The 26637-nt window shown below is 42.2% G+C and overlaps 1 protein-coding gene across 2 annotated transcripts in view; it reads left to right on the top strand.

Annotated features, from left to right (window-relative positions):
• The window catches only part of SASH1 (SAM and SH3 domain containing 1), a 188304-nt gene that overhangs the window by 62510 nt on the left and 99157 nt on the right, over positions 1 to 26637 (top strand). For both annotated transcript variants that reach the window (XM_080805787.1, XM_080805786.1), the window contains exons 3-4: positions 22088 to 22138; positions 22260 to 22309. In XM_080805787.1, coding sequence (XP_080661913.1) covers positions 22088 to 22138; positions 22260 to 22309 — 101 coding nt within the window. The remainder of the gene's footprint in view (positions 1 to 22087; positions 22139 to 22259; positions 22310 to 26637) is intronic.

The following is a 26637-nucleotide window of genomic DNA, read 5'->3' as shown; positions in this document are numbered from 1 at the left end:
GGATCCTGGGATCGAGCCCTGTATCAGGCTCCCTGCTCAGCGGGAAGCCTGCTTCCCCCAATCCCCCTGCTTGTGTTCTCTCTTTCGCTGTCTCTCTGTCAAAGAAATAAATACAATCTTTAAAAATAAAAAAAGGGTATAAAATGATACAATGAAGTAGTTATTGTTTGGGTTTTAAGCTTATAATTGATACCATAGTTCCTTCAGTTTGCATTGAGTCCCAGGAAGCTAGACTACTAGAGCATGACGCGTATAGGGAAAGAATCACAGGGAAAGAGGCACTTCTTCAGGGAAGCACCTCAGTGGCTCTGAGTAATCCCAAGATGTTAACGATGCTCCTCTACAGGGACATACTTTGGAAACTCTGTGAACCTGGCATGTGGACTTGATTTCTTACCCACTGCACAAAACTTAGCTCCACTTTTCCTCGTTGGAGCTGCGTCTTTTTGGATGTTCAGCAGAGCTTAGTGTCAGTCAGTTTCAGTTAAGTGAATAAGACCGTAAACTTGCTGAGATGGTAACACCTACATGGTGGGAGCCTTGAACGCCGGTTTAACAGTTTGACATTCTCTTGTTAAGAGGGAACATAAGAGATGCTTTGATTAGGAGAAGGACAGGAGAGTTATGTTCCTGGAAAATTTGATTTCTCACTAGTGCATTTGATTATTGGAGGAGGAAGAGCCATGGGAAGGTTGTCACTGCAGTCTGCATGGACAAAGGGTAACAAAAGCCTGAGCAAATAGACCAGGTGTAAAAATACACTAGGTGTAGAAGTGGAAACAGGTACAAGAAGCATTTTGTTGGAGGAACTGAGAGCTTGGCTGGCTCTCTGGGAGGGAGAGGATGAGTGAAGGCGCAGGGAGGTTGGTGTGGTTGTTAACAGGTGAGGTGCAGGAGGGGCTGCGGGTGCAGAAGAGGAGCCCACTTTGATGATACGCAGAGATTGAGGTCCTGTCTGGACGTTCTTGTGGAGCTGACCAGCCAGGGACTAGAGCATGGTGGCCTCTGATTTAGAGAAGCCCCCAAGTGGGGGAGATAGGTTCGGGAGACTTCCTCATCACTGTCTTCCGGGCACCTAACCAGGATGGCCTTCAGGGACTGGTTAGCAGGAGGCGAGTGGAGGCAGTGGGTGTAGAAAGTTCATTCATGAAGTTTGGCTCAGAAAAAGCAGATGTGATGAATGGGTAGAGAATGGACCTCCCTCCCTTTCTTCCTTCTCCCTCCTCTGTCCTCCCCTCCTATCTGTTCGTCTCCCCTCCTCCTGTCCTCTCCCCCCACTTCCTTCTTTCTGTGGGGAGAGCTGAATAGGTCTGTGTGCCACAAAGAAGAGAAGAAAAGAATGATGATGAAGAAAAAAATAAAAAGATAAATAGGTGGTGAATTGCTCACTCTTTTTGTGAAGTCTGTGTAAAAACAAATGAAGTGTGACCTTCCCTCTTCGGAGAATGAGAAGTACTTAAAGCTTGGGTGGCTTCTGTTCCTCCTGTTAGCAGGAGGACATCATTCATATTTGCAGCAAGCAAAAGTCATCCCACAGGGTTTGTTTTCCTGCCTTTGTCAGTGTGGTGTTTGCTAAAAAGGAGGGTAATTGTGCAAGGAAATAGAAGAAACACCCAAATAATTAGGTTTGAGATGTGAGACATGCTAAATAGCAGGTCATAAGGCACAGTTAGAAAGCATGTAATGGGAGGAATTTCCAGTGTCCCTGTGTGTCTCTCTATGTGGACATTGTTGGATGCAAGTGGTTTTTAGTAGGTAATTGAATATTGGAGACTCTTAGGCAGGAGAGCAGAGTGGAACGGGTGAATTTAGGAGGTAGATGGACAGGAGTGGAAATCCTGGCTTTGCCATTTTATTAGGCTTGTGACTGGGAACAAGTTACTTAATCTCTCCAAGCCTCAGTTTCTCCATCTGTAAAAAGAAGGCACACATAATCTCTACCTTTGAACGTCACAGTGAGAAGTATGGGAAGTAATTTTAAAAAATCTACCCAACAAATGTTTATTGAACACAACTATGTGCTAGGCAGTGGGGCTGCAGCAGTGAAGCAAACAGGTAAAGTGCCTGCCCCGTGGAGCTTACATTCTGCAGGGTCCAGGAGGACTTACTGCATTTCTCAAAAGGTAGTATTTATCAGGCACCAAGCAGACTGGCTGGCTGTGCTTAGTAGGAGCCAAGACTGTCGACATCACAGAGGGCAGAGTGTGTTCTTTCTATGATGACAAATGGGTAGTGCTTCTATTGACAAATGAATTTTAACATGCGTGAGTAGGTTTAATTTGGGAGAGGAAATCCCTTAGTGCTATTGGCATGTGCATGTCAGCTGGAAAATTTTACATGTTGATATTAATCAGTGATCATCGTTTGTATGCCTAGGAAATTCTGATTACTATGAAAGGGCCTGGGTACTGGTTTTCATATATTGTGATTCTTCCACCTGTTAAATAGTAAGCACAAAGGCAGAACATCAGCTTTCTCACATTTGATAGCTTTGACCCAGGCTTTTCTCTAAAGCCCACCCCCTCCCCCAGACCTGCCAACTCCCACAGAGTGTCCCACATCTTAGGGACAAAACAATATTGAGAAAGCAATACTGGAAGAACAGTATTGATTTTGTAGGAAATATACTATAGGATAGTGGGGTTTTTTGTTTGTTTGTTTGTTTGTTTGTTTGTTTTTAAAGAACGATTTCAGTCAAAAGAGGATCACTGTTCAGGTTTGCCCGAGTCATTTGGTATGGTTAGCATTGTTGTCTCAGAGCATAGGTATTAGAAAGGTAAATATGAATGGGTTTGAGAATATGCCAGCACCTGCCCCTGCAAACTTCAAGAATTTGAAAATTGATGACAATCATGTGAGAGCCAGCAGGATGCAGGTGGTGCAGAGCTGCCGCAATGACTTATTAATTATAGAAAGGGGAGCCTAGGTAGAAAGGAGGCAGACCCCAGTGACTCGGCCACTGGAGGAGTACGGCTGTTTTGGGGAACTATCCGAAAACCTCTTAGCCAAAGGCAATCCATTAAACCTACCCACTCGGCCCTAGAATTCCCTTTGGCAAAAGGAGGCATTCTTAAAGAGGGAACATGGGACCTGCCTTCATCCATTAAAAATAAACCTCTTATTTTTCCAGAAGCCAGAAAAGCTTTATGTAATTATAGTCTAGAGAGGTAACGGTGATCCCACTTTTAACCTACACACATCAAAGCACTTGACTTAACTGGCCAGGCGAGTCTGACCAGGGCTATAGAGAAAGACACTCTGGTCTTGGTGTTTACAGGTTCTAGGGCATCCCACAAGACACGCCCTTGTGCCCTCCGCTGGTCCACTGCACCATGACTCACTTTCAGACCTGAACATGACATCTGGACAGACAAGATGCGAGATATTTCCTTTTTTACCCCCTTGAATTGCTTGTTTTCAAGAAAATAGACGAAACGAAGCAAGCTCTTTGAGGTTTCCCTGAAAACTTGGCATTGACTGCAACTAGCTTTTTTCCTTTTCTTTTTAAATGTCTTTTATGTCCTGTTCAGTAATCCCCACCAGTTGTATGCTCTTTTTTTGAGGGATTCTTAATGAAGGAGTGACGGGTTTTACAACAGTCCACAAGAACGCTCCCGGTTTTGCTCAACTGGTAGATAAATTTTAAAAATAGTTCTTGAATTCTGCAGTGTGGTATGCCATGTGTGAGCTCCCAGGACAACACGTGTGCTGCACGTCCCAAAAACCCTTCACAAGTGTTACCTCGTCAAGCTGCAGTGTCTGACAGGTGGCTGGCTCCCCCGTGCCTTGCAAGGAAAGGGAACGACTGCGCATGTGCCGTCTGCTCAGAACAGTGGCTTTGTTGTCTTGGGGTTATGCTGCCTCCAGACAGGATGAGTCTTCCTTGAATTGCCAATGGAATAGTTAGATACCCCAGTATCTTCTCTGGGACATAGATAATTGTGGAGCAAGGTTCAGTGCTGCCTGTAGCTCCTTCAGATCTTTGCCAGACAAGGCCAGTTATTGGTAGCAGGATCAGAAACAGGCAGGAGAGGCTGGTCCTTGGGTGTAGATCTGCCCACGTTGGGGAGGCTTTGTGGTTTGGTTTGACTGGAAGGCTCAGGTCTTCAGTAGGAAGTTGAAGTCTGGGCAAGCAGCAGGTGTTGGGGTTCCCCAGGACAGAGTTGTGGGGGCAGGGGCAGCCCCAGGAGAATGAGAGCAGCCTGAGTTAGGATGTGTATCTGTTGTTCGATCTGTGAGCAGGTGGAAGGGACTCCTTGGCCAGGCTGACCATGGGTGGGACAGAACCCCTGTCTTGGGAGAAGACTGGGATTGTTGTACAGTTATCAGTACAAAGCTTTGAGAAGGAAGACAACAGCAAAGCAGAAACACACGGGTACAGGCTGAGGAGTAGGGAAGGAGGACGGGGACTTGGAAAACTAAGGGTGGCCTGGTCATCAGCACTGGGGCACTGACCGGAAGAGCCAGTAGACGTTAGCATAGCAGTTAAAGAGTATGCCTCCTGGAATCAAAGAGACTTGCCGCCTTGTAGCATGTGGTCTTGGGCAAGATACTCAGTCTCTGCCTCAGGCTCCTTGTTGGTCAAATGGAAATAGTAAAACATCATACTCCATGAGGTTTTTGAGAAGATGAAATGAAATAATACCTGTAAAGTGCCTTAGAATGGTATGTGGCATCAACTAGCACTTGAGAACGTTGGCAGTGATGGCGGGGAGAGTGGTGATGGAGATAGTCGTGGCGATGTATCAGAAAGTGCTGAAGAAGTGCCGGCTCCTCAGGGGAGATTGGCCCTGGAACATGCACTCAATTTAGAGGTGGTGATCCCGTGACTTCCAGAAGGGACGGGAAACATGATGCAGGGTGAGCACTAGCCTCGTGGTCTTGGTGAGCATTTGGTAGCACCTGGTGTTAAAGGGGTGTGTTGACCAGGTAACCCCAGGGAGTTTGTTGCTGTTCTCTCTGTAGTTATTTGATGATACCTGGGGTGAGGGATTCAGTCGGTCAGGTCGTATTTTAAAATACAAACCATTTGAATATAATTATTTCGAAGAGGATTTTTAAGAAAATCAGCATATGCTCTTATGTATTCCCAACCGACTCCATTTAGTTTTTTCCCCTGGTGGATGGCTCAGGATAAACAGGGACAAATGGCAGCTTCTGTGATCCTTAACCAAACTCTGGACACGTGTGGCAGAAGATATATATAGAACTTAACATGGTTTCTGTCTTTGTTTTGCCTTACTGCTCAACACACTGTCTTTCTCTTGCTTTGTGGATCAAATTCTACCATGTCACGACCCAGGGATTAAAAACATAACAGAAGTTGTAATTCAGTAGATCAGCGTGTACTGATTTCCCATTATGTGCAAGGCTTGAGGCTCTCTGGGCGGTGGTCTCTCCACTCCAGTCTCCTGTGCCCCTTTTCACTCGTTTATTTGTCCCGCAGGTGTTTCTTCCGTGGTCATTTAGCCTCTGCCAGGCCCTTTGCTAGGTCTGGGGTTGCGACAGAGCCACCTTTGTGCAGAAACCTCCCATGGGTCAGTTGCCGTGCAGTGTGGGTGCGTGCTCTGGAGGGAACACTGAGGGCTTAGGGGATCCCAGAAGGCCCAGGGAGAAGAGGACATCTTTACTTCCCCTAAGTTCTTTCAAAAATATTCAGTGACTTCTAGATTCCAAAACATGCACATGCGGCTTTCCCCCAGCATTGAACCTAGCCTGGCAGTTACCCCTTCCTGCCTCTTGCCCAGTCCCGTGTGCCGCCCCGCCCGCCATTCTGACATTTTTGGTGACGTTGGAGGGCTTTGCTTATTGCTCTCTGAAGACTTTGTGGCAAAGAGCTGAAGAATCCTCTCCATTTCCAAAGACCTTTTTCTCTGTAGGACATTAAGCATTTTCATGGGTTGTTAAGATCCTGTGTCTGCTGATTAAAATTTGGGATATTCAGAGAGACACTTCATAGTGACTTTCAAAATGTTTCTGAAACATTTAAAATTTGTTCAAGGATACTAAGAGCTTTTTACTCCAGCTTGGGGTTTTGCTGGCGAAACTCTTGACGCTTGGGTTCTCTTGCTGTTGAATTTTATGGAATGAAAAAATGCAAATGTTAGTGCGTTCCAGTTTGCATGTGTTGTTTTAGGAATGGACAGGGAAAGAGTGGTAGCTTAGAGGTGATACTGTATCATTCCTGGGAGTTCATCTTCTTTTTAAGAGATCTGATGGTAACCTGCACGACCCTTACTCTGTTGATTTTCAAGGTAAAAGTCGTAGCTGTATGTTCATTCCAGCCTTTCTAGAGAGACGTGCAGTAGACACAGTCAGCCCTTCTGTACTGTTTCCCAGGCAATTGGTCATCGTATTTGGACTCACTACTTTTGTCTGTCCTGCTCCGGATGCTAGGAAAGGGCCATCCATCTGTTTTCTGCCCTTTGAGACCAGGTCCTGATAATGTTTCCTGTTTGTACTTTTCTGAAGTTTTTATTTGTTTGCTTTTCCTGAGGAAAAATTGTTATCTGCTAGGGGAAAATTGGCTTACTATTTGTGGACATGCACATTTTTTGTGCATATAATATGCATCATCTCATACGAAGTAACCATTTTTTCATTAGCAACCTGATGTTTGTGTGATTGAGGCTAATTAACAGATGACAGGACAATACCTCCAATTCTTTCTGTTTGTGCCACAGAAAAGGAGAATTTGGCAGGGCAGTTTAAGAAAGGGAAAGTAAAGCAAAATTTCTGTGGGGAAAATTCTTAATTACTGACATTTTTGAAACCTTAGTAATAATTCAGTTTAAAACAAGAGAGTACTATGATATGTGTGTGTGTTGACTAATGTAGCTTTAAATGACAAATTCTCCACAAAGGTCTGTGTGTAAGAAAGAAATTGGTCATCATGTGTGGTTAAAAAAAAATCCATCTGGGCTCCACACACTGCATGTGCTTGAGATTCTCCCTCCCTCTCCCTCCCTGCCCCCCCACTCATGCTTGTTCTCTCTCTCTTTCTCTAATAAATAAATAAATCTTTTTAGAAAGATCCATATAGATCTTCTATGCCTTGGATATTCAACATCCCCATTACAGTATGGCATCTTGACAGTTTGCTATGTATACAAATAAAGTTTGAACCAAGTCTGACTCTAGGTCTGTAGGAGGAATAACTTCAGGAAAAAAAAAAAAAACATTTTAAATAGAAACATTTTTGTTTTGCTTTCTGATTTTAAAAGTACATACAAATTGTAGAGAAATAAGAAAATACATGCTTGCCCTGAAAAAGAAAATAAAGATTATGCTTAAGCCTCCCACCCCCACCTCGGATATAATCACATTTTGGCTTATTTCTTCCCAGACTTTTATCTGTACATATATATTCATGCAACAGATGTTGAGTACCCTCTAAGTGCCAGGCACTCTGCTGGGTTCTGGGGATACACCAATGGGGATACCAATGAACAAGACACCAATGAACAAGACATACAAAGTTTCCTGCTCCAGTGGAGTTTATTATATATATGTACATTTATATACCCAGATATGAGGGTCGAGCTGTATGCCCAGTGTGCCTGCTTCTGTTCCTCAACCTTCTGTAAGGAATACCCTCCCCTTATTAACTATTCTTTACTATTGTGATTTTTAACAAATACATACCTTTTTATCATGTGAATGTACCATAATTTATTTATCCCCCAATATGAGCTATTTAGGTGTTTTTCACTTTTTTGTTATTCTAAAAGTAGGTGACCATGAACGTCTTTAAATATACATCTTCACTTTCATAACTTACTTCCTTAAAGTAGAGTATTAGATATGAGCATAACAGGTTGAAAAGTAGGAACATTTTAAGGACTGTAGAAGCGCTATTAAATTATCATCTGAAAATATTGTATAATTTGCACTTCTACCAGCAGCATATCTGTGGTTCTAAATTTATGCTTTCCAGTATTTATTATCGGGAGAAAGAAAACTTTACCAGTTCAATTGGTGAAAAGTAGTTTCATAGTGTTTTAAATTGTATTGCTTTGATCATTTCTAAGAACACACATATTCTTATATCTTTCTGTGACTTGGCTCTTAAAAGTTACTTGCCCATTTTTTCCGATTTAAAATAGTTTTCTTATTTATCAGAACTCTTTCTATATTGAGCCATTTAGTCTGTTATCATGTATGTGGTAACTTTTTCACTTGTTGGAAAATATACACTTTTTTCAGTTTCTACCAACCAAATTATGAGAACAGAAATGAAGGGGAGGTCCTCTTCTTGATATGAATGAGACATTGGATTTTAAGTCAGAATCTCCCTTCCTTCCCACAGAAGCAGTGGCTCAGGTGCTACAATAGCAGTACCTACAGGCAATAATGCCCAAGAAACACATTAGTTCTACAGACAAAGCTGTCATCAGTGCCATGCTGGGTGCAAGTAGGCATGGGGAGTCGTAAACTCTGTACTAGCTAAATGGTATCCCACCTTACCCCCTCCCCCACTGCAGTAATCATGGTGCATGTGGATTTAATTAGTTTCCAAAAAATGAGTGCCATTTTCTATATGTACTTAAATGTACATATAGATACATTTTCAGGTTGTAGAAAGAAAAAGTTGGCTCTCTTAGTTGTGGAAGAATGAATGAGATCCTGGCAAACAGCTGCTGTTCTGAACAGGGAGACAGATTTATGTTTAAAGCAGAGTAAACTATGCAACCAGGTAATAATTTTGAGCAATGAAGTATGTTTGCTACAGTTGCAATTAAAGAAACAGATAAATCACAGTAATTTCAACATGGCACTTTGGCCATTCAATAAATCGGTATTTTAAATTTCATTTGCTTTTGAACTAAGTTCAGTAATTTATGAAGTAAGTCTTTCAAAGATTAATGCTCAAAAGGGAGGAAAATCACTATACAGGAGCAGAAACATATCATTTATGTATATTACATTGAGAATTGGTCTGCCTGTGTTTCCATTATAAACCTGACTTTTCCAACATTTATAATACAGCAGTAAAAAAAAAAGTTGGCCCAGGGCTAGAATTTGGAATTTCTCTCAACTTTCTGATATTCCAATTTTTATTTTATCCTTCTTTCTCAAATACTATGACCTCCATCCCTGCATTTTTAGAAGTTTACATCATTAGCTAACACTGTTAATTCCAAAAGCTCATTTACTTTAGAAGTACAAATGTGGGGCGCCTGGGTGGCTCAGTGGGTTAAGCCTCTGCCTTCGGCTCAGGTCATGATCTCAGGGTCCTGGGATCGAGTCCCGCATCGGGCTCTCTGCTTGGCGGGGAGCCTGCTTCTTCCTCTCTCTCTGCCTGCTTGTGATATCTCTCTGTCAAATAAATAAATAAAATCTTTAAAAAAAAAAAAAAAGAAGTACAAATGTGTGGGTCATAATTTCAGAATGTACTGGACTGTCTTTGATTCTGAAGCTTTTCGGGATGGTTTTAAAACTTACAAAGATGGTCTGAAAATACAAAGAGTGAAAAAGAAGGGTAGTTCAATGTCATGATAGCACCTTTTGATTTAACAGCTGCAAAGACAATAATAATGCTCTAAATCATGACAAAATGTGAGCCGGTCTGTTATGGGATTCATTTAAATTTGGCATCTCCAGTTTGATTAGGCTACATAATTTTTTTTTTTTTTTTGTAAAATCCATACTCAGACACCCAGTCTGCTTACTAATCAGTTCAGATGTTATTTATATGGTAATACGGGAGCTTTTGGTTTTTTATATTCTCAGGTGTTTTTCTTCCTTGGCCTTGAGCTCCTGAAGGTCAGTGCCTATTCTTTGTACTCTTGGTACCCAGCATGTCAACTAAGTACAGAGTTGGCACTTGGGAATTATTGGTCAAATAAATGAGTATGTTTGTTCAGTTATAGGCTGTCACCAGCTTTTGAAGATTATTCATTCCAAAACATTAGAGTCATTGGGTTAGGACGTGTAGTTCATTTTCCCATAAAAATATAATGTAAAAGGTAAATGACCCCATAGCATCTTTCTTAACTTCCAACAGTTACATTCCAGAACAAATAATAGAATCACTGTAATGGGACAGAGGTCTGAGCCAGTTTCTGAAGGAACCCCCGTCCCAGCCTCAGATGGTCCCATGGTCCTGCTCAAGCAATAATGTAGATTTTATATATTCTAAATAATTTGTTCTCTTGTTGGTCACCTAGCTGTACTGCCTTTTGTTTTTTTTAAATGATGTTAAACCCATCACTTTCTGTGTGAGAGAGTGAGAGAGTGAGAGAGTGAGAGGGAGAGAGTGAGAGAGGGCATGAACAGGGAGGAAAGGGAGAAGCAGGCTTCCTGTGAGCAGGGGGCTCAATCCTAGGACTCTAGGATCATGACCTGAGCCCAAAGCAGACCCTTAACTGACTGAGCCACCCAGGCACCCTGCTAAGACAATTTTTATCACTTTGTTGTGTGAGTAAAATTCCTTAGTAATCACCAACCATAGCATTAAAAGCTCATCATTAAAAGTTTCTAAGTGATAGAGTTTATAGTCATTTCAAGTATATAACCTAGGTTTTTTTTTTTAATTTTTAAAAGTTTTTTTATTTATTCATGGGGGGGATGGGCAGAGGTGGATGCAGAGGGAGAAGCAGGCTCCCCAAGGAGCAGGGAGCCCGATGTGGGACTTTATCCCAGGACGCCAGAGTCATGTCCAGAGCTGAAGGCACATGCTTAACCATCTGAGCCTCCCAGGTGCCCTATAACCTAATTTTTTAGAAAGGTATTTTCAATTAAGGAAGCATAAGGTTCTATTTTTCCTTAAGTTAAAAAGATTTTATTTGGAAGTTTTCTACTAATTCAGTATCTAGTATTTTCACAAATACTCTGATTTAATTTTCTTTATAATTCTTACACATTGTTTACAACTGTAACAAATGTTTTTCCATCCTGTATTCTCCCCACTGGTCCCAGTATGCAGGGTGCTGCCCTTGTCCTTGTGTCCCCATGGGAAATGGCCCCGGGCAGGCATCTGCCCTCTGCTCCACAGAAGCCTGTCCCATGTTTGCATTTTCCTTCCCTTCTTACAACAGCCCTGGTTCTTCCAGTTGATCCTGTTTATCTGATCCCCTTTCCAGACACCATTCTCCTGGTTTTCATTATTTCCCAGAAAATGGGGCATCCAGAGCTGAGCACAGCTCTTCCGATGTCCTCTGCCTGGTGCCAGAAAGAAGGAATGTTACAGGACCTGTGATTTAGATGTTGAGTGCAAATGACTCCCATGAGGGACCTTAGACATCACTGGAATTTAAGCGCCATGGAGGCAGTGACTCAACTTGTCATTGTTTTATCCTTGACCAGAATAGTGCTTAGCACATAGTATGTGCTCATTAAACAGTTGTAAATGAAGGAATGATTAGATGAAAGAGTTGGGAAGAAACAGAAAGAAAGTGAGGTAAGTGCTCCCATTTAGTTGTGTCTGTTAACTTTTGTGTCATGCCAGTCAGTCCCAGTCAGTGACCAGTTGTACTCAGGAGACCATTTGGGGAGTGTGGATCACTCTGCGCTGTTGTCCCAACAGTGAGGTTGCATGGACTCATGGGTGGTGATAGCTTCCGGAGTGGCCCTTGGTCGTGGTATCCATCCCGCAATATGTACGCAAGGCCCATTTGTGTCCGTAAACCAAGTCCTGCTAGCAACATGAACAATTGAATTACACAATTTCTTAGATTCTTTTTAAAAGGATAATTAAAATGTCTTTACTGATGCTGTGCCTTTTAATATTTACATGTAAATGACATGACACTCTCGTGTTAGTTTTTGTTCATAGTAAAGATGCATTCTTGAAACAGGACTTATCTTTTGGAGTGAGCCATTGTGATGGTTTGGTCTTATTCCTAACTCTATGCGGGATGCTTGGTAGGTGGTTCGTACTCAACCATGGTCAAGTTGTAGCATAAAAGACATGATATGGGGGCACCTGGGTGGCTCAGTGGGTTAAAGCCTCTGCCTTTGGCTCAGGTCATGATCCCAGGGTCCTGGGATCGAGCCCCACATTGGGCTCTCTGCTCAGCGGGGAGCCTGCTTCCTCCTCTCTCTGCCTGCCTCTCTGCCTACTTGCGATCTCTATCTGTCAAATAAATAAATAAAAAATCTAAAAAAAAAAAAAAGACATAATATGGTGTTTCCTAAGACAGCTTATAAGTTAAAAGCAGCAGACTACCCTGTTTGGAATGAGGCTCAGGAGCACCGCTCTGGACACTCTCAGGTTCAATTCTTCCTGAATTTAACCAGTTCATCTAACTTTCACAGACTCCCCTGTGTCTTACCACAGCTCTCCTTGGAGATGGGAGAAGCCTTCTTGCTGTCTCCTCAGACTGAGTTCTCTTCCTGTGCTGGACACTCCCTCGACTCCTTTCAGTTGGCCTGGGGAGTGCACATTTCCAGATTTGTAAGCTCCCTCCGTTTTCAGTAGGGGGTCCCAGAACTACCGCTAGTATTAAGGGTTGAGGTCCTTTGTGGACAAAAGGAGCTCTGCAGAGACATTGCTCCTGATGTTGGCCACTGTGAGATACTGTCCTCTCTGCCAGAAGCCAGAGGAGAAATTCTCTCTCACAGGAAGAGCCATGTGTCTCGTGAATCCTCAAAACATAAAAGTATGGATGACGTCAGTCTTGTAACTGATCACGTTTCCTTCTTTGCTTTAAATGTTAGAAAACTTAGCCCAGAATATGTGGTCCATCTCTAATGTAGGGTCCCATCATCTACATTTCTGAACTATCTTAATTCCTGGGCCAATTTCCCTCACTTTGTATCATTTTGTTAGTTAGCTTCATCTTAGGTAATGTCAAACTTAAGTTTTGTAAACCATCTTAAATCATTTTTTTAAAAACCAATGCAGTTTAAATAAATATGTATTGAATACTTGCATAACGTAGACCAATACAGTAAGAAGATCTAATCATTTTACCATAGAGTATTAATGGCCAGGTGGAAATTGACACTTTTGGTTTCTTTCTTATCAGTATTTGCAAATTTACTGATTTGTTCCTTATGGTTGGCTTTTAAGGTTGAAGAGCATTCAACTGTGAAAACTTCTTTCCTTAGAAACTTTCTTCTTTGATGTGGGGGGAGAGAGAACTTTTCCATTAACTTTCATTCATTAGAATCGGTGTCATATGCCAGGCCATGAGCTTATGGGTGCCTGAAGAATGGCTAACATTTTCTGTTTCATGTGTGAGTGATTTGTTTGAAACCGGTCATCAGAATGTGAGAAGGTCCACAGTGCTGGAGTGAGAACTCACAGGCCAGTGCAGATTTTGTCCTAAAGTTGGCTAAACACCCCAACATTTTTTTCTTAAGTTCTTACAGATCTAAGGTGTCGATCTCGATCTTTTTGAAAATACTTGCCTGATGACTTTTACTTATCGATGTAACTCTGCAACCCCAAAGTAAATCTGAAACCAAAGCATGGAATACATGTTCTAGACAGTGAAGTTGCAAACAAAAATTAAAAGAAGAGGCAGAATTACTGGCAAAGTAATCCATTTTAAAGGAATGAGATGAACTAATGCCCACCACGCGCTTCCCTCACGCCGAGTCTGTGTCATCCTGTTGACGGGAAGGACCCACGTCTCCTTCACTGCAGTCTCTTCAAGTGGGGCCCGGCCCATAAGGAGCACTGCATAGTTTTTGTTGGACCGTGTGGTGTGTCTGTGGGTACAGCGAATCCCTGTTAAGAAGGCATTTGCAGTCTAGGTGAGGGAGTAAGATACAGACCAGAGAGAAGAGTTGCTATGCATCGATAAGCCTGGTAAGTAAGCCATGTAGCTCGTTGCCCTTAGGACTGAACTCAGGCTTATCACTGAAGGCATGGCCTGGCAGAGAAGGTATAACGAGAGGTGGGTTTGCAGTTGGATCTAAAGGATGACTTGGAGGATGGACAGGATGAAGAAGGACACGCCAGGTACTATGGGCAAAAGGGAGACACCGGGAGAGAATGCACGAAGGGGACCCGGCACCCACTCTCTAAGAAGAGGGCGTCCATCAGGCCAGTTGGCGGAAGGGCCGCTTTTTCAGAAACGTGGATTTTATCCTGTCAATATTGTGTTTCTAGAATTTTGGAAAGATTTTAGAACAGAGAAATGATACAGAGTACAAACCAGCGAGCTTCCCGCACTGCAACGAGCATACAGAACATCTGGGGATCTTGGTAAAACACAGATTTTGATTCTGCTCTGGGGTGAGGCCCGAGACTGCCTTTCAAAGAAGCTTCCAGGAGATTCTGACGGTCATGTTGCACAAGCCACACTTTAGAAAGCAAGGACAGAGTACTATTTTAAGAAGATCTATTTGTCCGTAGGGATTGGACTGGACTGTGCTTCATCTGAGGTAGGGACTGCAAGTGTTAAGAGGAACCTAAAGATCGCCAAATGGTCCGTTTCTTTCCATCGCCGTTGCCAAACTGGGCAGAGTAAAACACAACGGAGGTCTGAAGGTCTTACTGTGGTGGAGGCAGGATTGGAACGCAGCCCTCCCAGCCCGCACGTAGTACCTTCTGCTCCCTTCTGTGGGAGCGGGCAGGCGTCTGGGAGGTGAGGGACCACGCAGAAACTGATGCCTGCAAGTTTGGAATGGGATGGCCGGACACCAGAAACCTTGTCAACAGAGAAGGAGCAGCCCCTAGTAGCTGATTTGCTGGGAAGTGAGGGAACTCTAAAGAAAGTGTTGAGGCTTATGGTAAAAGGAACAGACGCCCCACTGCTTGCCAGAATGGAAAAGAAGTCAGACAGGAGGGGAGACACCACAACTTCTTAGTCTTGTAAAGTGATCAGTATCACATGAGTTTTAAAATCCACCCCAGGCAGCAACTTTCCCCAACCACTTAGAGCCTGTTCCCTCCATTAACTGAGCACATCAGTGACAGGCCGTGTGCTTCACTTGTAGGCTGAGTGTTGCCGGGCATGCGGTCCTCTCACCTGTCCACCTCCTCCTTCCCGTGCCCAGTGTGGAGGAGGAGAGCTTGGCGCTGAGCTGAGCTGATAGGCGCCTCATGGTTTTCCTCTCGGCTTTTGGAATGAGAGGGGGATTTATCCCACCTGCTTTTCCAGCTGTAAAGTTCATTTGGCTTTGAGCACTGGCAGCATTAAGGGAAGGAGAAGTGTGGATTACCACAAGAAGGTAGAAACAGTGTTGGAGTGTGGACGAGGGCATGGTATTTGTTTTCCAGGACCTTACTCTGCCCCAAGTGGGTTTTTGACTCTGGTGTTTCACACCACATGCCAGAGCCTAGTTTTATATTTGACCCAGGCCCTGTCAGTGTGGCTGTAGACGTGTTTGTGTGTGCGGCCGTGCATACACACATGCACCAGCAGGTGTAAGCACACGTGTGTTCCTGTGTTTTGGTTTTGGCAGACTCCTGATTTCATTTGGAAAATTTGTTCTGTTTTTGCTTCTATGTTAGACATAGTAAACTTTGAGGGAATTACTGTTTCCAGAATTGTCCAAGTTGACAAGAAATGAATTTGAGGTTTCTTTCCACCCAGTTATTTTTTGTCATCTGATTCCTTAAAAAAACAAACAAACAAACAAACAAAAAAACTATATGGAACTGCAATTTTATCTCTCTTAGTCAAAATATGAATGTTAGATGATTTTTAAAATCATTATGGACCTTCACTATTAATCAGAAAAATGCAGGCATAGTTTTCTATGATACTCACTACTAAAAATTTTAATACCTCAAGAAGTTGTTTTAATATATAGCATGATGTAATTTGAGAAATTTAAGTTTTAATATTTCCTAAGAAGTATTTTTGTTTAGTTGTTAGGATACAACTAAAATTATTACCAGTTTTAATTTTTTGAAACTTTTATTACATTCTTTAGAAGTATCTAAAAGCAGTATGTGTTTGACAAATTTGTTAAAAATTGAAGAATACTGGCCTTTGCAGATGTAACCATTAGTGTGTAAGGAATCTTTGAGATGTTTATTTTTTTCTTTTAAAGATTTTATTTGTCAGAGAGAGCATAAGCAGGGGGAGCGGCAGGCAGAGGGAGAAACAGACTTCCCGCTTCGCAAGGACCTCCCCACCTAGCCACGTGGGACTGGATCCCAGGACCTTGGGATCGTGAGCTGAGCTAAAAGCAGACACTTAACCGACTAAGCCACCCAGGCATCCCAGAGATGTTTTCTCATACATTTGTGAACATATACATGTAGATAATTTTAAAACATACATGAAATCTAAAGATTGTACTTTTAAGCTGAATTTCTATTAGAATAAAATAATGAAGGTAATGCAAGACTACATCCTCTTAAAGGTAAGCATAGGAATACAAATCAAAACCACAATGAGATACCACCTCACACAAGTTAGAATGGCTAAAATTAACAAGTCAGGAAATGACAGATGTTGGCGAGGATGTGAAGAAGGGGGAACCCTCCTACAGTATTGGTGGGAATGCAGGATGATGCAGCCGCTCTGGAAAACAGCATGGGGGTTCCTCAGAAAGTTGAAAGTAGAGCTACCCTTTGACCCAGAAGTCTCACTACTAGGCATTTACCCTAAAGATACAAATGTAGTAATCTAAAGGGGCATGTGCACCTCAATGTTTATAGCAGCAATGTCCACAATAGCCAAACTATGGAAAGAACCTAGATGTCCATCAACACACGAATGGATAAAGAAGATGTGATACACACACACATACACACACACACACACACACACGAATACTATGCAGCCATCAAAAGGAATGAAATCTTGCCATTTGCAACAACATGGATGGAACTAGAGGGTATTATGCTTAGCGAAATAAGTCAATCAGAGAAAGGCAATTATCATATGATTTCTCTGATATGAGGAATTTGAGAGGCAGAGCAGGAGGTTTGGGTGTAGGGAAGGAAAAAATGAAATAAGATGGGATCAGGAGGGAACAAACCATAAGAGACTCTTAATCTCACAAAACAAACTGAGGGTTGCAGGGGGTGAGGGGGTTGGATGGTTGGGTTATGGACACTGGGGAGGGTATGTGCTATGGGCTATGGTGAGTGCTATGAAGTGTGTAAGCCTGACGATTCACAGACCTGTACCCCTGGGGCAAATAATACATTATATGGTAATAAAAAAATAAAAAAATAAACATAGGTAACCTGAGCCGAAGGCAGACTCTTAACTGACTGAGCCACCCAGGCACCCCCCAGTATTCATAATTCTTAACTAAGGTACCCACATGTAGCATAATGATGAGCAGTTGAACCCATAGATCAAATTCCATGCATTCACTTTATTTTTTAAAAAGTTAACTGAGTTATAATGCCCTAACTTACAATTAATAGGTTCTTGTTCAGCCATCATTGTTGTGTGGCTCTCTGGATTCTCATAGGGAACATGGACCAAATTGTGGGGTTATATCTCTCTAAACACTGCTTAGAATACTCAGTCAAGTGCAAAGTCAATGAGCATATCATACTCAAAAAGTATTAGGGATATATTTATACTTGGGACACAAGTGGGTACTGTTCTAATAAACCTTTTGATTATGTTCAATTTTGAATGAATTTCTTCATGTTCTTTTGTAACATTTAAGTAGATTATATAAATCTATTAAATATGATTGTTTTCTGCAATGACCAAAGAAAGTCCCCCTGTGCTAGGAAAGAATCAAATTCTTGGTGAGTGATGACTTACTCAAGATTGAGTCAAAGAAATTAAGAAAGCCTGATCATGGGGCGCCTGGGTGGCTCAGTGGGTTAAAGCCTGTGCCTTCGGCTCAGGTCATGATCTCAGGGTCCTGGGATCAAGCCTCACATCGGGCTCTCTGCTCCGCAGGGAGCCTTCTTCCTCCGCTCTCTCTGCCTGCCTCTCCGCCTACTTGTGATCTCTCTCTGTCAAATAAATAAATAAAATCTTTAAAAAAAAAAAAAGAAAGAAAGCCTGATCACTAAAATTTAAGGTTAAAAATTCTGATATTTCATGATACAGTATCTGGGGTTTTCTTCGTATTAAAGTGGGGTGGAACCACAGCATGCGTGAAGGTCTAGAGGAAACAAAATTGACCATGAGTAGTTTTTAAAGCTGGGTAATAAGAATTTGGGAATTCATTTTACTATTCTCTTTACTTTTGCATATTTGAGATTTTCTATGATAATAAAGTTGAAACAAGAGAGATCATAATTGTAGCTTAAAACATTGAGATAGTTTAACCTTTAAGTGATAGGTTTGGGGTGAAATATATTCCAAGACGTGCTACTTGAGTAAACTCTAAAAATGATGAAAGAATCCTAATGGCCATTGTCGTGAACAAATAGTCTCATCTGATTCCTCATTGAGAAAACATAGGTGAGTTCCTTGGCAGTCAGTATGCACCTAATCTCCAAAGTGGGCCCTCATGGTATCTCCTGACCCAGGTCTGTCTTCCCATGTGACTTTGCCACTCCTCTCACCGAAAGATGGGGCCTGTGTATGTACTCTCTTGCACCCGGGAGAGCTTGTAACTCCAGCAGAAGTGATAGTGCACAAGTCTAGGTTATAAAAGGTGGTACACCTTCTGCCTGGCTCTCTTGGTGTGTGTCCAGCTTCTCTCAAAACCCAGTGTCCTACTATGGGGATGACAAGCAGCTACGCGTGGCACCCCTGGACAGATGTTCCAGCAGATGGCCTCTGCTTGGGTTCCAGCTGTTAGCAGCATCAGCCTTCAGACTTGGGATCCAGCAAACTTCCCAACAATTACAGCTCCAGCCATCTGGTCACCTCCACCCTTTGAACCCGCACAGCCAAGGCCCCAGACACCATGGGGCAGAGAAGAGCCTTTTCTGCTTTCCCTTTTCTGAATTCTTACCCACTGAATCTGTGAAGGAAAAAAAGCGCTTGTTGGTTTGTGCAACTGAGTTTGGGATGACTTGTTACACAGCAGTGGTAACTGCATCAGTTAGCACGCGTTATTGAGGAGAATCTTACTTCTCAGTGATCATTTCTTTCTGCAGCATGTCCAGAAGACACATGTTTACTCAATGACTGTGTTCTGGTTATTCACAGCTTTTACTGTTTCTATCAACACGATGACTTCCAGATCAGGAGTTAGATTGGAGACCATCAGTTGTTCCCCAGAGAAAGTCATTTACAACTGGACAGTCAGGTTGTCAGTTCTTACTCCACGTTCCCCCTTCCTCAGGACTTCTTGTCTTGCTGGAACTCTGTCTAGAACCGTGGCCTCCTACCCCCACCCCCCACCCCCGCTTACACTGGTTGAATTGGGAGTGAAGAAGAGGACAACCTCATGTGTAGATGGGGAAGGGAACGTCAAGGAGCCTTTCTCTACCCATTTTGAACCGCATCCCTCCTCCTTTACTATGTAAGTAACACCCTTTATTGATGCACACGTAGCTGGTGCTTCTTTTGTCTGATTTCATCACACTTTTCACTTCACATTGTATCTTGAAAAACAAAATGCCATATTTTTCAGTGATAAACAGAGTGGAAGTGTCCAGCATTTCTTTAGGTGTATGATACATCAACCCAAACTTTATTCACACTCTGCACATGGGTGTTTTATCCAGGCGTGTAGCAGACACCTGCTAACTTTAACTCTTATTTGCAATGTTGCATTTCTTGGGTTTGACGGCTAAAGGAACACATTTTAGTACATCATACATCAAACTGTACCCCCAACCAATTTTCTAACAAGTCCCCCAAACACAGTTTATCATTAGTAACAGATCAGTATGTGAAGATAATTGTTTAGCAGGTTACTTCCTGGTCATCAAACGTTTAATGTGGTTGTTGACAAGCACCTGCTTTGTATGTGGGGAAAATGTGCATTTTGCATAATGTACCATAAATGTTACATTTATGATATGGAGTAACAATTGATGCACTCACTAAATAAAATTTATTAGGAAAAATGCAGATAAAAATGCATAGTACAAGCTGGTAATTTCCTACCGTGGACTATTACCTGGTAAAGTAGAGACTAAGAGCTTGAAGAACAGGTTAGAATGGAGGAGGGAGGAGAGTTAATCAGTCATTTTCTTCATTGATGGTTATGGAAGGACATGGGCTGGAGTTGGGCATTAAAGGGGCTATTTCAGAGAAAATTTCAGAGGCAGTAATGGAGTTCTGTCATCTTTTTGAGGTTCCCACACTGACTCTGAGTGGGAAGATTTAGGATGAAAAACTGCAAACCATACCTTTGCTTATTTCCTGCTGTTTCGGTTTATAAATTTCTCTATGTGATGCTAAGACGTTAGGTCACAGGACATCACGACTGGTCTCTGAGTACAAGGAATCTCCCCAGTACGTATCTCCCATGTTGATTATACCTGAGTCTGATGTCCTACCAGTTGGACTTGGAATGTTACTCAAACAGTTGCATATGTTGCTTTGTAAAAATGGTATATCAAGTCTGGGAAAGAAATCTAAATTTGTCCATTATGAACAAAGGTGGCAATGAAAACCAGGAGGGTGTTGAGCAGAGAGAATTCTATGAGGCTTTACACCATTCTGGTGTTTTTCATAACAAATAAAGCCCTGGGACCGGATGTGAGTGAGTTTCCAGTCCATTAAAGTACTTTTCTCTTTTGATCTACTTGTCCAAAATCATCCGAGCATGTTCATTTTATAGTCAATATACATACTGGATTCCCGTTACTTACTTACATTTGTAAATGTACTCTGAGTTATACTCATTTTAATGTTTTGTTGCCAAGTTTTTTTTAAATATTAGGCTAGTTTCATAATCATGCTAGTAATAAAATAGACAACTTCAATAAATTGAACAGTTGGACACAGTGAGAATTCCTCGTTTGAGATGACCTGCTCCCACATCCCGAATGTCAGCTGGGACTAACGAACCATCTTCCTATGGTGCACGTGCGGACCTGAAGAATGTAACAGTTCTTAAGAATGCAATAGGATTATTGGAAAACTCATAATTAAGCTGATATTGCAAACTTGTTAGTCAGGGTACTCCTTCCTCTAAAACTGGCTTTTGGCCTGCTTGTGACATCTCAGCTGGGTACCAGCCCGGACTGTGCGCCACGTGTCGGTGAGGACCTCCACTTACACCTGCTTAGACTTAGAACTCTTCTCTACTTGAGAAAAGCATCAGTGTCCTACAGTGCAGCTCTTCTTTTCCCATAGTGTATTCTATTACTTCTGATAGTGCAATTTTCCTATTTTGCCGCCAGTGCTTATTTCAATATATTATTTTCATCATAGGTCGCTGGTTGACCTCTCCCCCACCTTTTTTTTTTTTTTTAACCAAAGGGCAAGTGGAGTTTTTAACTATAAAATGGTTTCATCTCTAAAATGATTCCTTTCTTTATGATTTGATGATTTTTGATAATGTCATGCATTTATTTCCTCAATTAGCTGGGTGCTCAGTATTGTGTTTTAAATTTCCGGCTAGGCCAGTTCGTTTGTATTAGAGGGGCTTGGCGATTTCTGGAGCTGCACGATAGTATCAAGTGAGCTTTCCACCTTCCTAAAGACACTTAAAACTAGCCCTGCGCTATGGAGACTCTGAGTACATTTAAGAATTAAGAATCAGATTGGAGCTCCAGTATTATTATTAAGATTTTATTTTTTTTATTTGACAGAGAGAGAGGCAGCAAGAGAGGAAACACAAGCAGGGGGGAGTGGAAGAGGGAGAAGCAGGCTTCCCAGTGAGCAGGGAGCCTGATGCAGGGCTCGATCCTAGGACCCCAGAATCATGACCTGAGTTGAAGGCAGACGCTAAACGACTGAGCCACCCAGGCGCCCCTACAACTCCAACATTATTGAAAAAGAAACAGTGCAGCTGGATCCCCATAAATTCTGTCTCCCAGTGATGATCTAATCACATCCAGAGAATTATTTCACCCTTAACTGTCCCTGTCCTTCAGTGGGATTGTGCTTTTTTCTTCCACAGTGAAATTGTCAGCAGTGTCGAGTGGTTTGGGAAGCAGTTCAGTTTTAAGACCAGAGTTCTTGTTTTGAAAACATGTTAGTTATCCAGAAACTCTGTTTATCTCTCCCATCTCCTCCCACTGTATTCTAGTGTTTCCCAAATCCCCCCATCTCTGCGTACATATCTGTTTGTCTTTCTGGTGTCTGCCACATTGGGAAGTCTCATTAAACCCGCATCTGTTCTCTTTTAGGAGAAACCTGATGCCAGCCCCACGTCACTTCAGCTGCGGTCCCAGATCGAAGTAAGCACAATGACTTTAATCATCTATTTTTGCTTCTGCGTTTTTTTTTAAGGGATGTTCTGTACAAATCAGAGGAAGCCTGCTGCTCTAGCTGCGCTGACGCTGTGTCTCTTTCTCCTAGGAGTCCCTTGGCTTCTGCAGCGCCGTGTCAACACCAGAGGTGGAAAGAAAGTAAGTTTCCTTCCTTTTGCCCGGGATCAGAATTTCTAAGTAGGTCCGTCCTGGTGAAAGTTGAGTGGGTGATCATGCTGTGTCTGTGCCATGGAGCCTGAGGTCATGTTCCTTGCATGGTGTGTGTGTGTGTGTGTGTGTGTGTGTGTGTACACGCATGTGTGGGTGGATGAATGTGTTTTGCAATTCAGTTGGTGAGGACTAAGGATTCTGCAAGAGTTACTGGTTTCACACAGCTTATTGTGAGTGAGCCCCAAATAACTGACTGGAAATGAGCAGGGAAAGGAAAAGGACGGGTCCACCAAGGTGGGTTTTCTTCTTTTAAAAGAGTCTCCGATACAGGGTGAGAGTCATAAAGAAGCAAGGTACAAAAATACAATATATTCCAGAATAAAACAATTGTTAAAACAAAACAAAACAAAACAACTCTCTCTGCATGTGGCTTTGGTGGGTGCCCTTAAAACAAGAATAAATGCTTGTGACAAAATGGTAAATGTTTCTTAACCTTTCCTGTTAAAGGTGCTATTTTTGCTTCTTTGTCCTGACTTGGGCCCTGTAATCTTTACTGTCATGGAAGATAATTCTATGTTATATCTTATATCTGCAGTGTTTCTTTTAGGCAGCTTTAAAAAACAAAACAAAACAAAACAAAAACAAAGCGAATGTTTTTTTTTTTTATCTTTTGTTTTCTATAGCCTTTCCTGTTTCTTCTTCATTCCATCATAATTACACTAGAATGTTCTATTTATGATCTTCCGAGGTAAAGAAATTTTAAGAAAGTCCTCATCTTCAAACAGACACTTCCTTTGGTACGGAACCCCTTAAAGTGTTTGGTGCCAGGAGAAGCATAGAAGTGGTTTTGCAATAAAGTATTTCTGGAATGAAAAGCACACATTGGGAGAGCGTGTGTGTGCTTTACGGCACAGCTCTGCCTAATCCGTCCACGTGTGTGTGCTGCTGGCCCAGAGGCAGCTTCAAGGAGGAAAGGCTGCTTTGCCAAGGCTTCAGTTCTCAAAAGGTGGAGCAGATTTGGTTCAGACTGAGGAACATTGGGAGTGACGAGCAAAAAGCAAACCAAGGCCATTTCCTATTCAAGGTTAGAGAATGCATGTGCAGCAAACATGAATCTCCTTTGTCTTCGTTGCATGTAACCTCCCAGCAGCTTAGTAATGTGGAGGCTGAAGGAGCTCAGAGATTGGAGTTGACATGGATTTGGAAATTGGAGGTATGGTGGCAATAAACTGAGTTAAGTGTAGGCAGAAGCATGGAGTTAATGGAGTAGAAGATCTTCTGACCTCATTTGCTACCTATTTGGCATGATCCGGGCTGAGAACTCAGGTGTTCTTCAGAATCTTGGGTCCTTTGGGAAACAAGAAATGTTTGCCTTTTCTCCTAAGAGGAAGTGACTCACCAAATTTGTACTAATCTTAGTTAGGCTGGGTATTTCTTCTCCCCCCCCAATTGTGGGTAGTCGTTCTTTCCATGTTTACATCCTTCACTTAGTAAAATGTGGCGTGGCTCTTGTGGCCAAGAGAGAGACTCTCAGCCTCCTCTGAGGTTAACAGAAAATTCTGAACACACACAACACACAGTACTGGTGACAGCCCCAACCTCTCCCATCTATAAATCTGCCATTTTGCTTCTGTTCTTTTAAGTGGTTTACTTGAACCTTGGTATTTCTGAGTAACTTAAAAGTTGTAATCCATTTTGTTCTGTATTTCCTGTTGAATGCTTTTTGAAAACTCTGGTACTCTTGTTTTTCTTATTTAAAAAAAAACTCTTGAAAAATCTTAAACTTACTGCAAAGGTACAAGAGTTGTGCAGCGAACTTCTGTATAACTTTTACTTAGACTCAGCAGTTTACACACTCTTATTCTCCCTCCTAGACACACACACACACATATAATATCGCTAATTACGATCATTGCAGAACGATCAGAGAGTAAGTTACAAACTCTGTGACTCTCACTTCTCAGTACCTCAGCCTGTATCTCCTAAGGACAAAGACCTCTTACAGAACTCTGCAGTGTAATTACCAAATAGAGGAATTTGAATAGTGATTTTCCTAATCTATATAGTTCATGTCCGAGTTTCTCTAATTGCCCCAGTAGTGTTTCTTACAGCACTTTTTTTTTCAGTCCAGCACTTAAAAAAATGACTCATCACGTTCACATGTCCTCTCTCTTGTCATATTTAATCTGAAAGGATTTCTTGGCCTTTCTTTGTCTTATGCTACTGATGGGTTTTTTAAGAGGGTAGGCTAGTTGTTTTGTAAAGGATTCCTCTGTCTGGGTTTCTTCTTGGGACTCAGGTAATGCAGTTTTGATGTTGTGTTCTTCCCAGTACATTGCATCATGCTGTGAATCTGTCCCATTGTTGGTGATACTAATTTTGATCATTTGATTTTGGTGATGTCCATTGGGTTTCTTCTGAGAAGTCAGACTTTTTCCTTTGCAGTTAGTAAATATTCTGTGGGGAGATGATCTGAGACTATGTAAATGCCTTGTTCCTCATCAAACGTTTACCTGATGGTTTTAGATTCCTTTAATGACTGTCACCTAAATCAGTTTTTACAGTGATGATTATAAAATGATGATACTTATTCTTAAATTGGTAATTCCTTTGGATTAAACCTTCCAAAAGATTTTCTTTCTTTCTTTCTTTTTCTTTTTTAAATAAGGTGGGCACTCTAGGTTAGATTATAAACTGAAGAGTTTTGTTTATATTGAATTATTTGGATTTTTTTTTTTTTTACTTGAGAGTGCAATTACTTTGAAATGCAGAATCCTGCTAGTCCTCTGATCAGAATGCTTGCTGGTAGTTTTGTAAGCCAGAGAGGATGACCTGGTAAACCCGCTGGTTGTGTCTGGTGAGTGTCTGCCAGATATCTGCCAACCAGAATATCCTTCTGAGTTAACAGTGTTGTTTTATGGGCAGAACTTTCTTCTGCAGTCAAAAGGCAAGAGAACTCGGACAAAAGTAGGCAAATCCTGCAGCAGCCCGCCCTTAGAGCAGAGGCCTAGATGGAGCGACATGGGAGTCCAGTGACTGGCCTTGTGGCTCCTGTGGCCTGAGCCACAGCCCTTCCCCTACCGATACCCCCTCTTGTCTCAGGAGCCGCAGCACATCTTTTTCTCTCCCTTCTCCCCCAGTTAAAACCTGAGCCAAGGAAGGAATCAGGTGTTCATTATAATGCAAATACCTGATTTCTAAAAAATTCATCATCTCTCCCAGGGGTATTTACCATTTAAAGTTTTAAATGGTTTAAAAGGTTTTAAAAGGTTTTAAAACCTTTTAAAAGGTTTAAAGTCTTGAGTTACAAGAACGACCAGAAGAGACCAAGGGGGTGGGTCTTGTGGGGGTGACAAGCAGTGAGAAGTCAGACAAGAGGTGAGAATATACCTAACATCACTGCAGCTGCACCCTCGGCCAGGTGGGGCTGATTGGCTGTACTTGGCAGGTAGATATGTGGGACCCACAGGATAGGTGCGGCTGTCCATACGCAGAACAGGCCTGCCCCCACCAGTCTGGCAGAGGCTTTATTCCTCCTTATCTTCTTATGTTCTTTGTGGTCTCTCTGTGCTTTCACTGAAAATATTAAAAAATGCTAAGGGAGTTTTCATTTCAATCTCTTCTATTTATATCTATTTACCTTGCCTATCGATGAGACTATCTACTTTATTACAACAATCTTGGATTTGTGTCTACTGGCTAAAAAGCTGAATGTTAGTTAAATTTTTTTGTTAGCCTGAAGAATATCTGGAGAGCAAGACTTCTTTGCTGGGAAAATTCTATTTATGTATGTATGTATGTATTTGACAGAGCGCACATGGTCAAGCAGAGGAGGAGCACACGCGCTCAAGAGGCAGAAGGAGAGGGAGAAGCAGGCTCCCCACTAAGCAGGGAGCCCGATGCAGGACTTGATCCCAGGACCCTGGGATCATGACCTGAGCTGAAGGCAGACGCCCAACTGACTGAGCCACCCAGGCACCCCCAAAATTCTTTATAACTGTATCTGTTGAGAATGCATTTAGCTAGAAGTAACAGGAAACATGACCTATACTGGCATAAAAAGAATACAGCATTCATTGGCTACCTCCTCGTTCCACTGGGTGGTCTAGGGGCTGGTACAAGGCTCTCCTGAGCCTTCAGGAACCCAGATTGTACTGTTTGTTGTTAATCCCTGGTTTTAAAGTGACCCCTGCATTTTCCAGGTGGGAAAGAGAAACAGGGTGAAGAAGGTCAAAGGGCAAAAAGCCACAGGGACATCCTTTAAAAAGCTTTCCTGGAAACCCTGTCCAACACATACCAGTTTGTCTCACTCATTT

This window comes from Martes martes (genome assembly GCF_963455335.1).
Source record: "Martes martes genome assembly, chromosome: 6".
In the NCBI taxonomy this organism is placed as follows: domain Eukaryota; kingdom Metazoa; phylum Chordata; class Mammalia; order Carnivora; family Mustelidae; genus Martes; species Martes martes.
The sequence above is the reverse complement of the archived record's forward strand: the minus strand, read 5'-3'. Positions and strand labels throughout refer to the sequence as shown.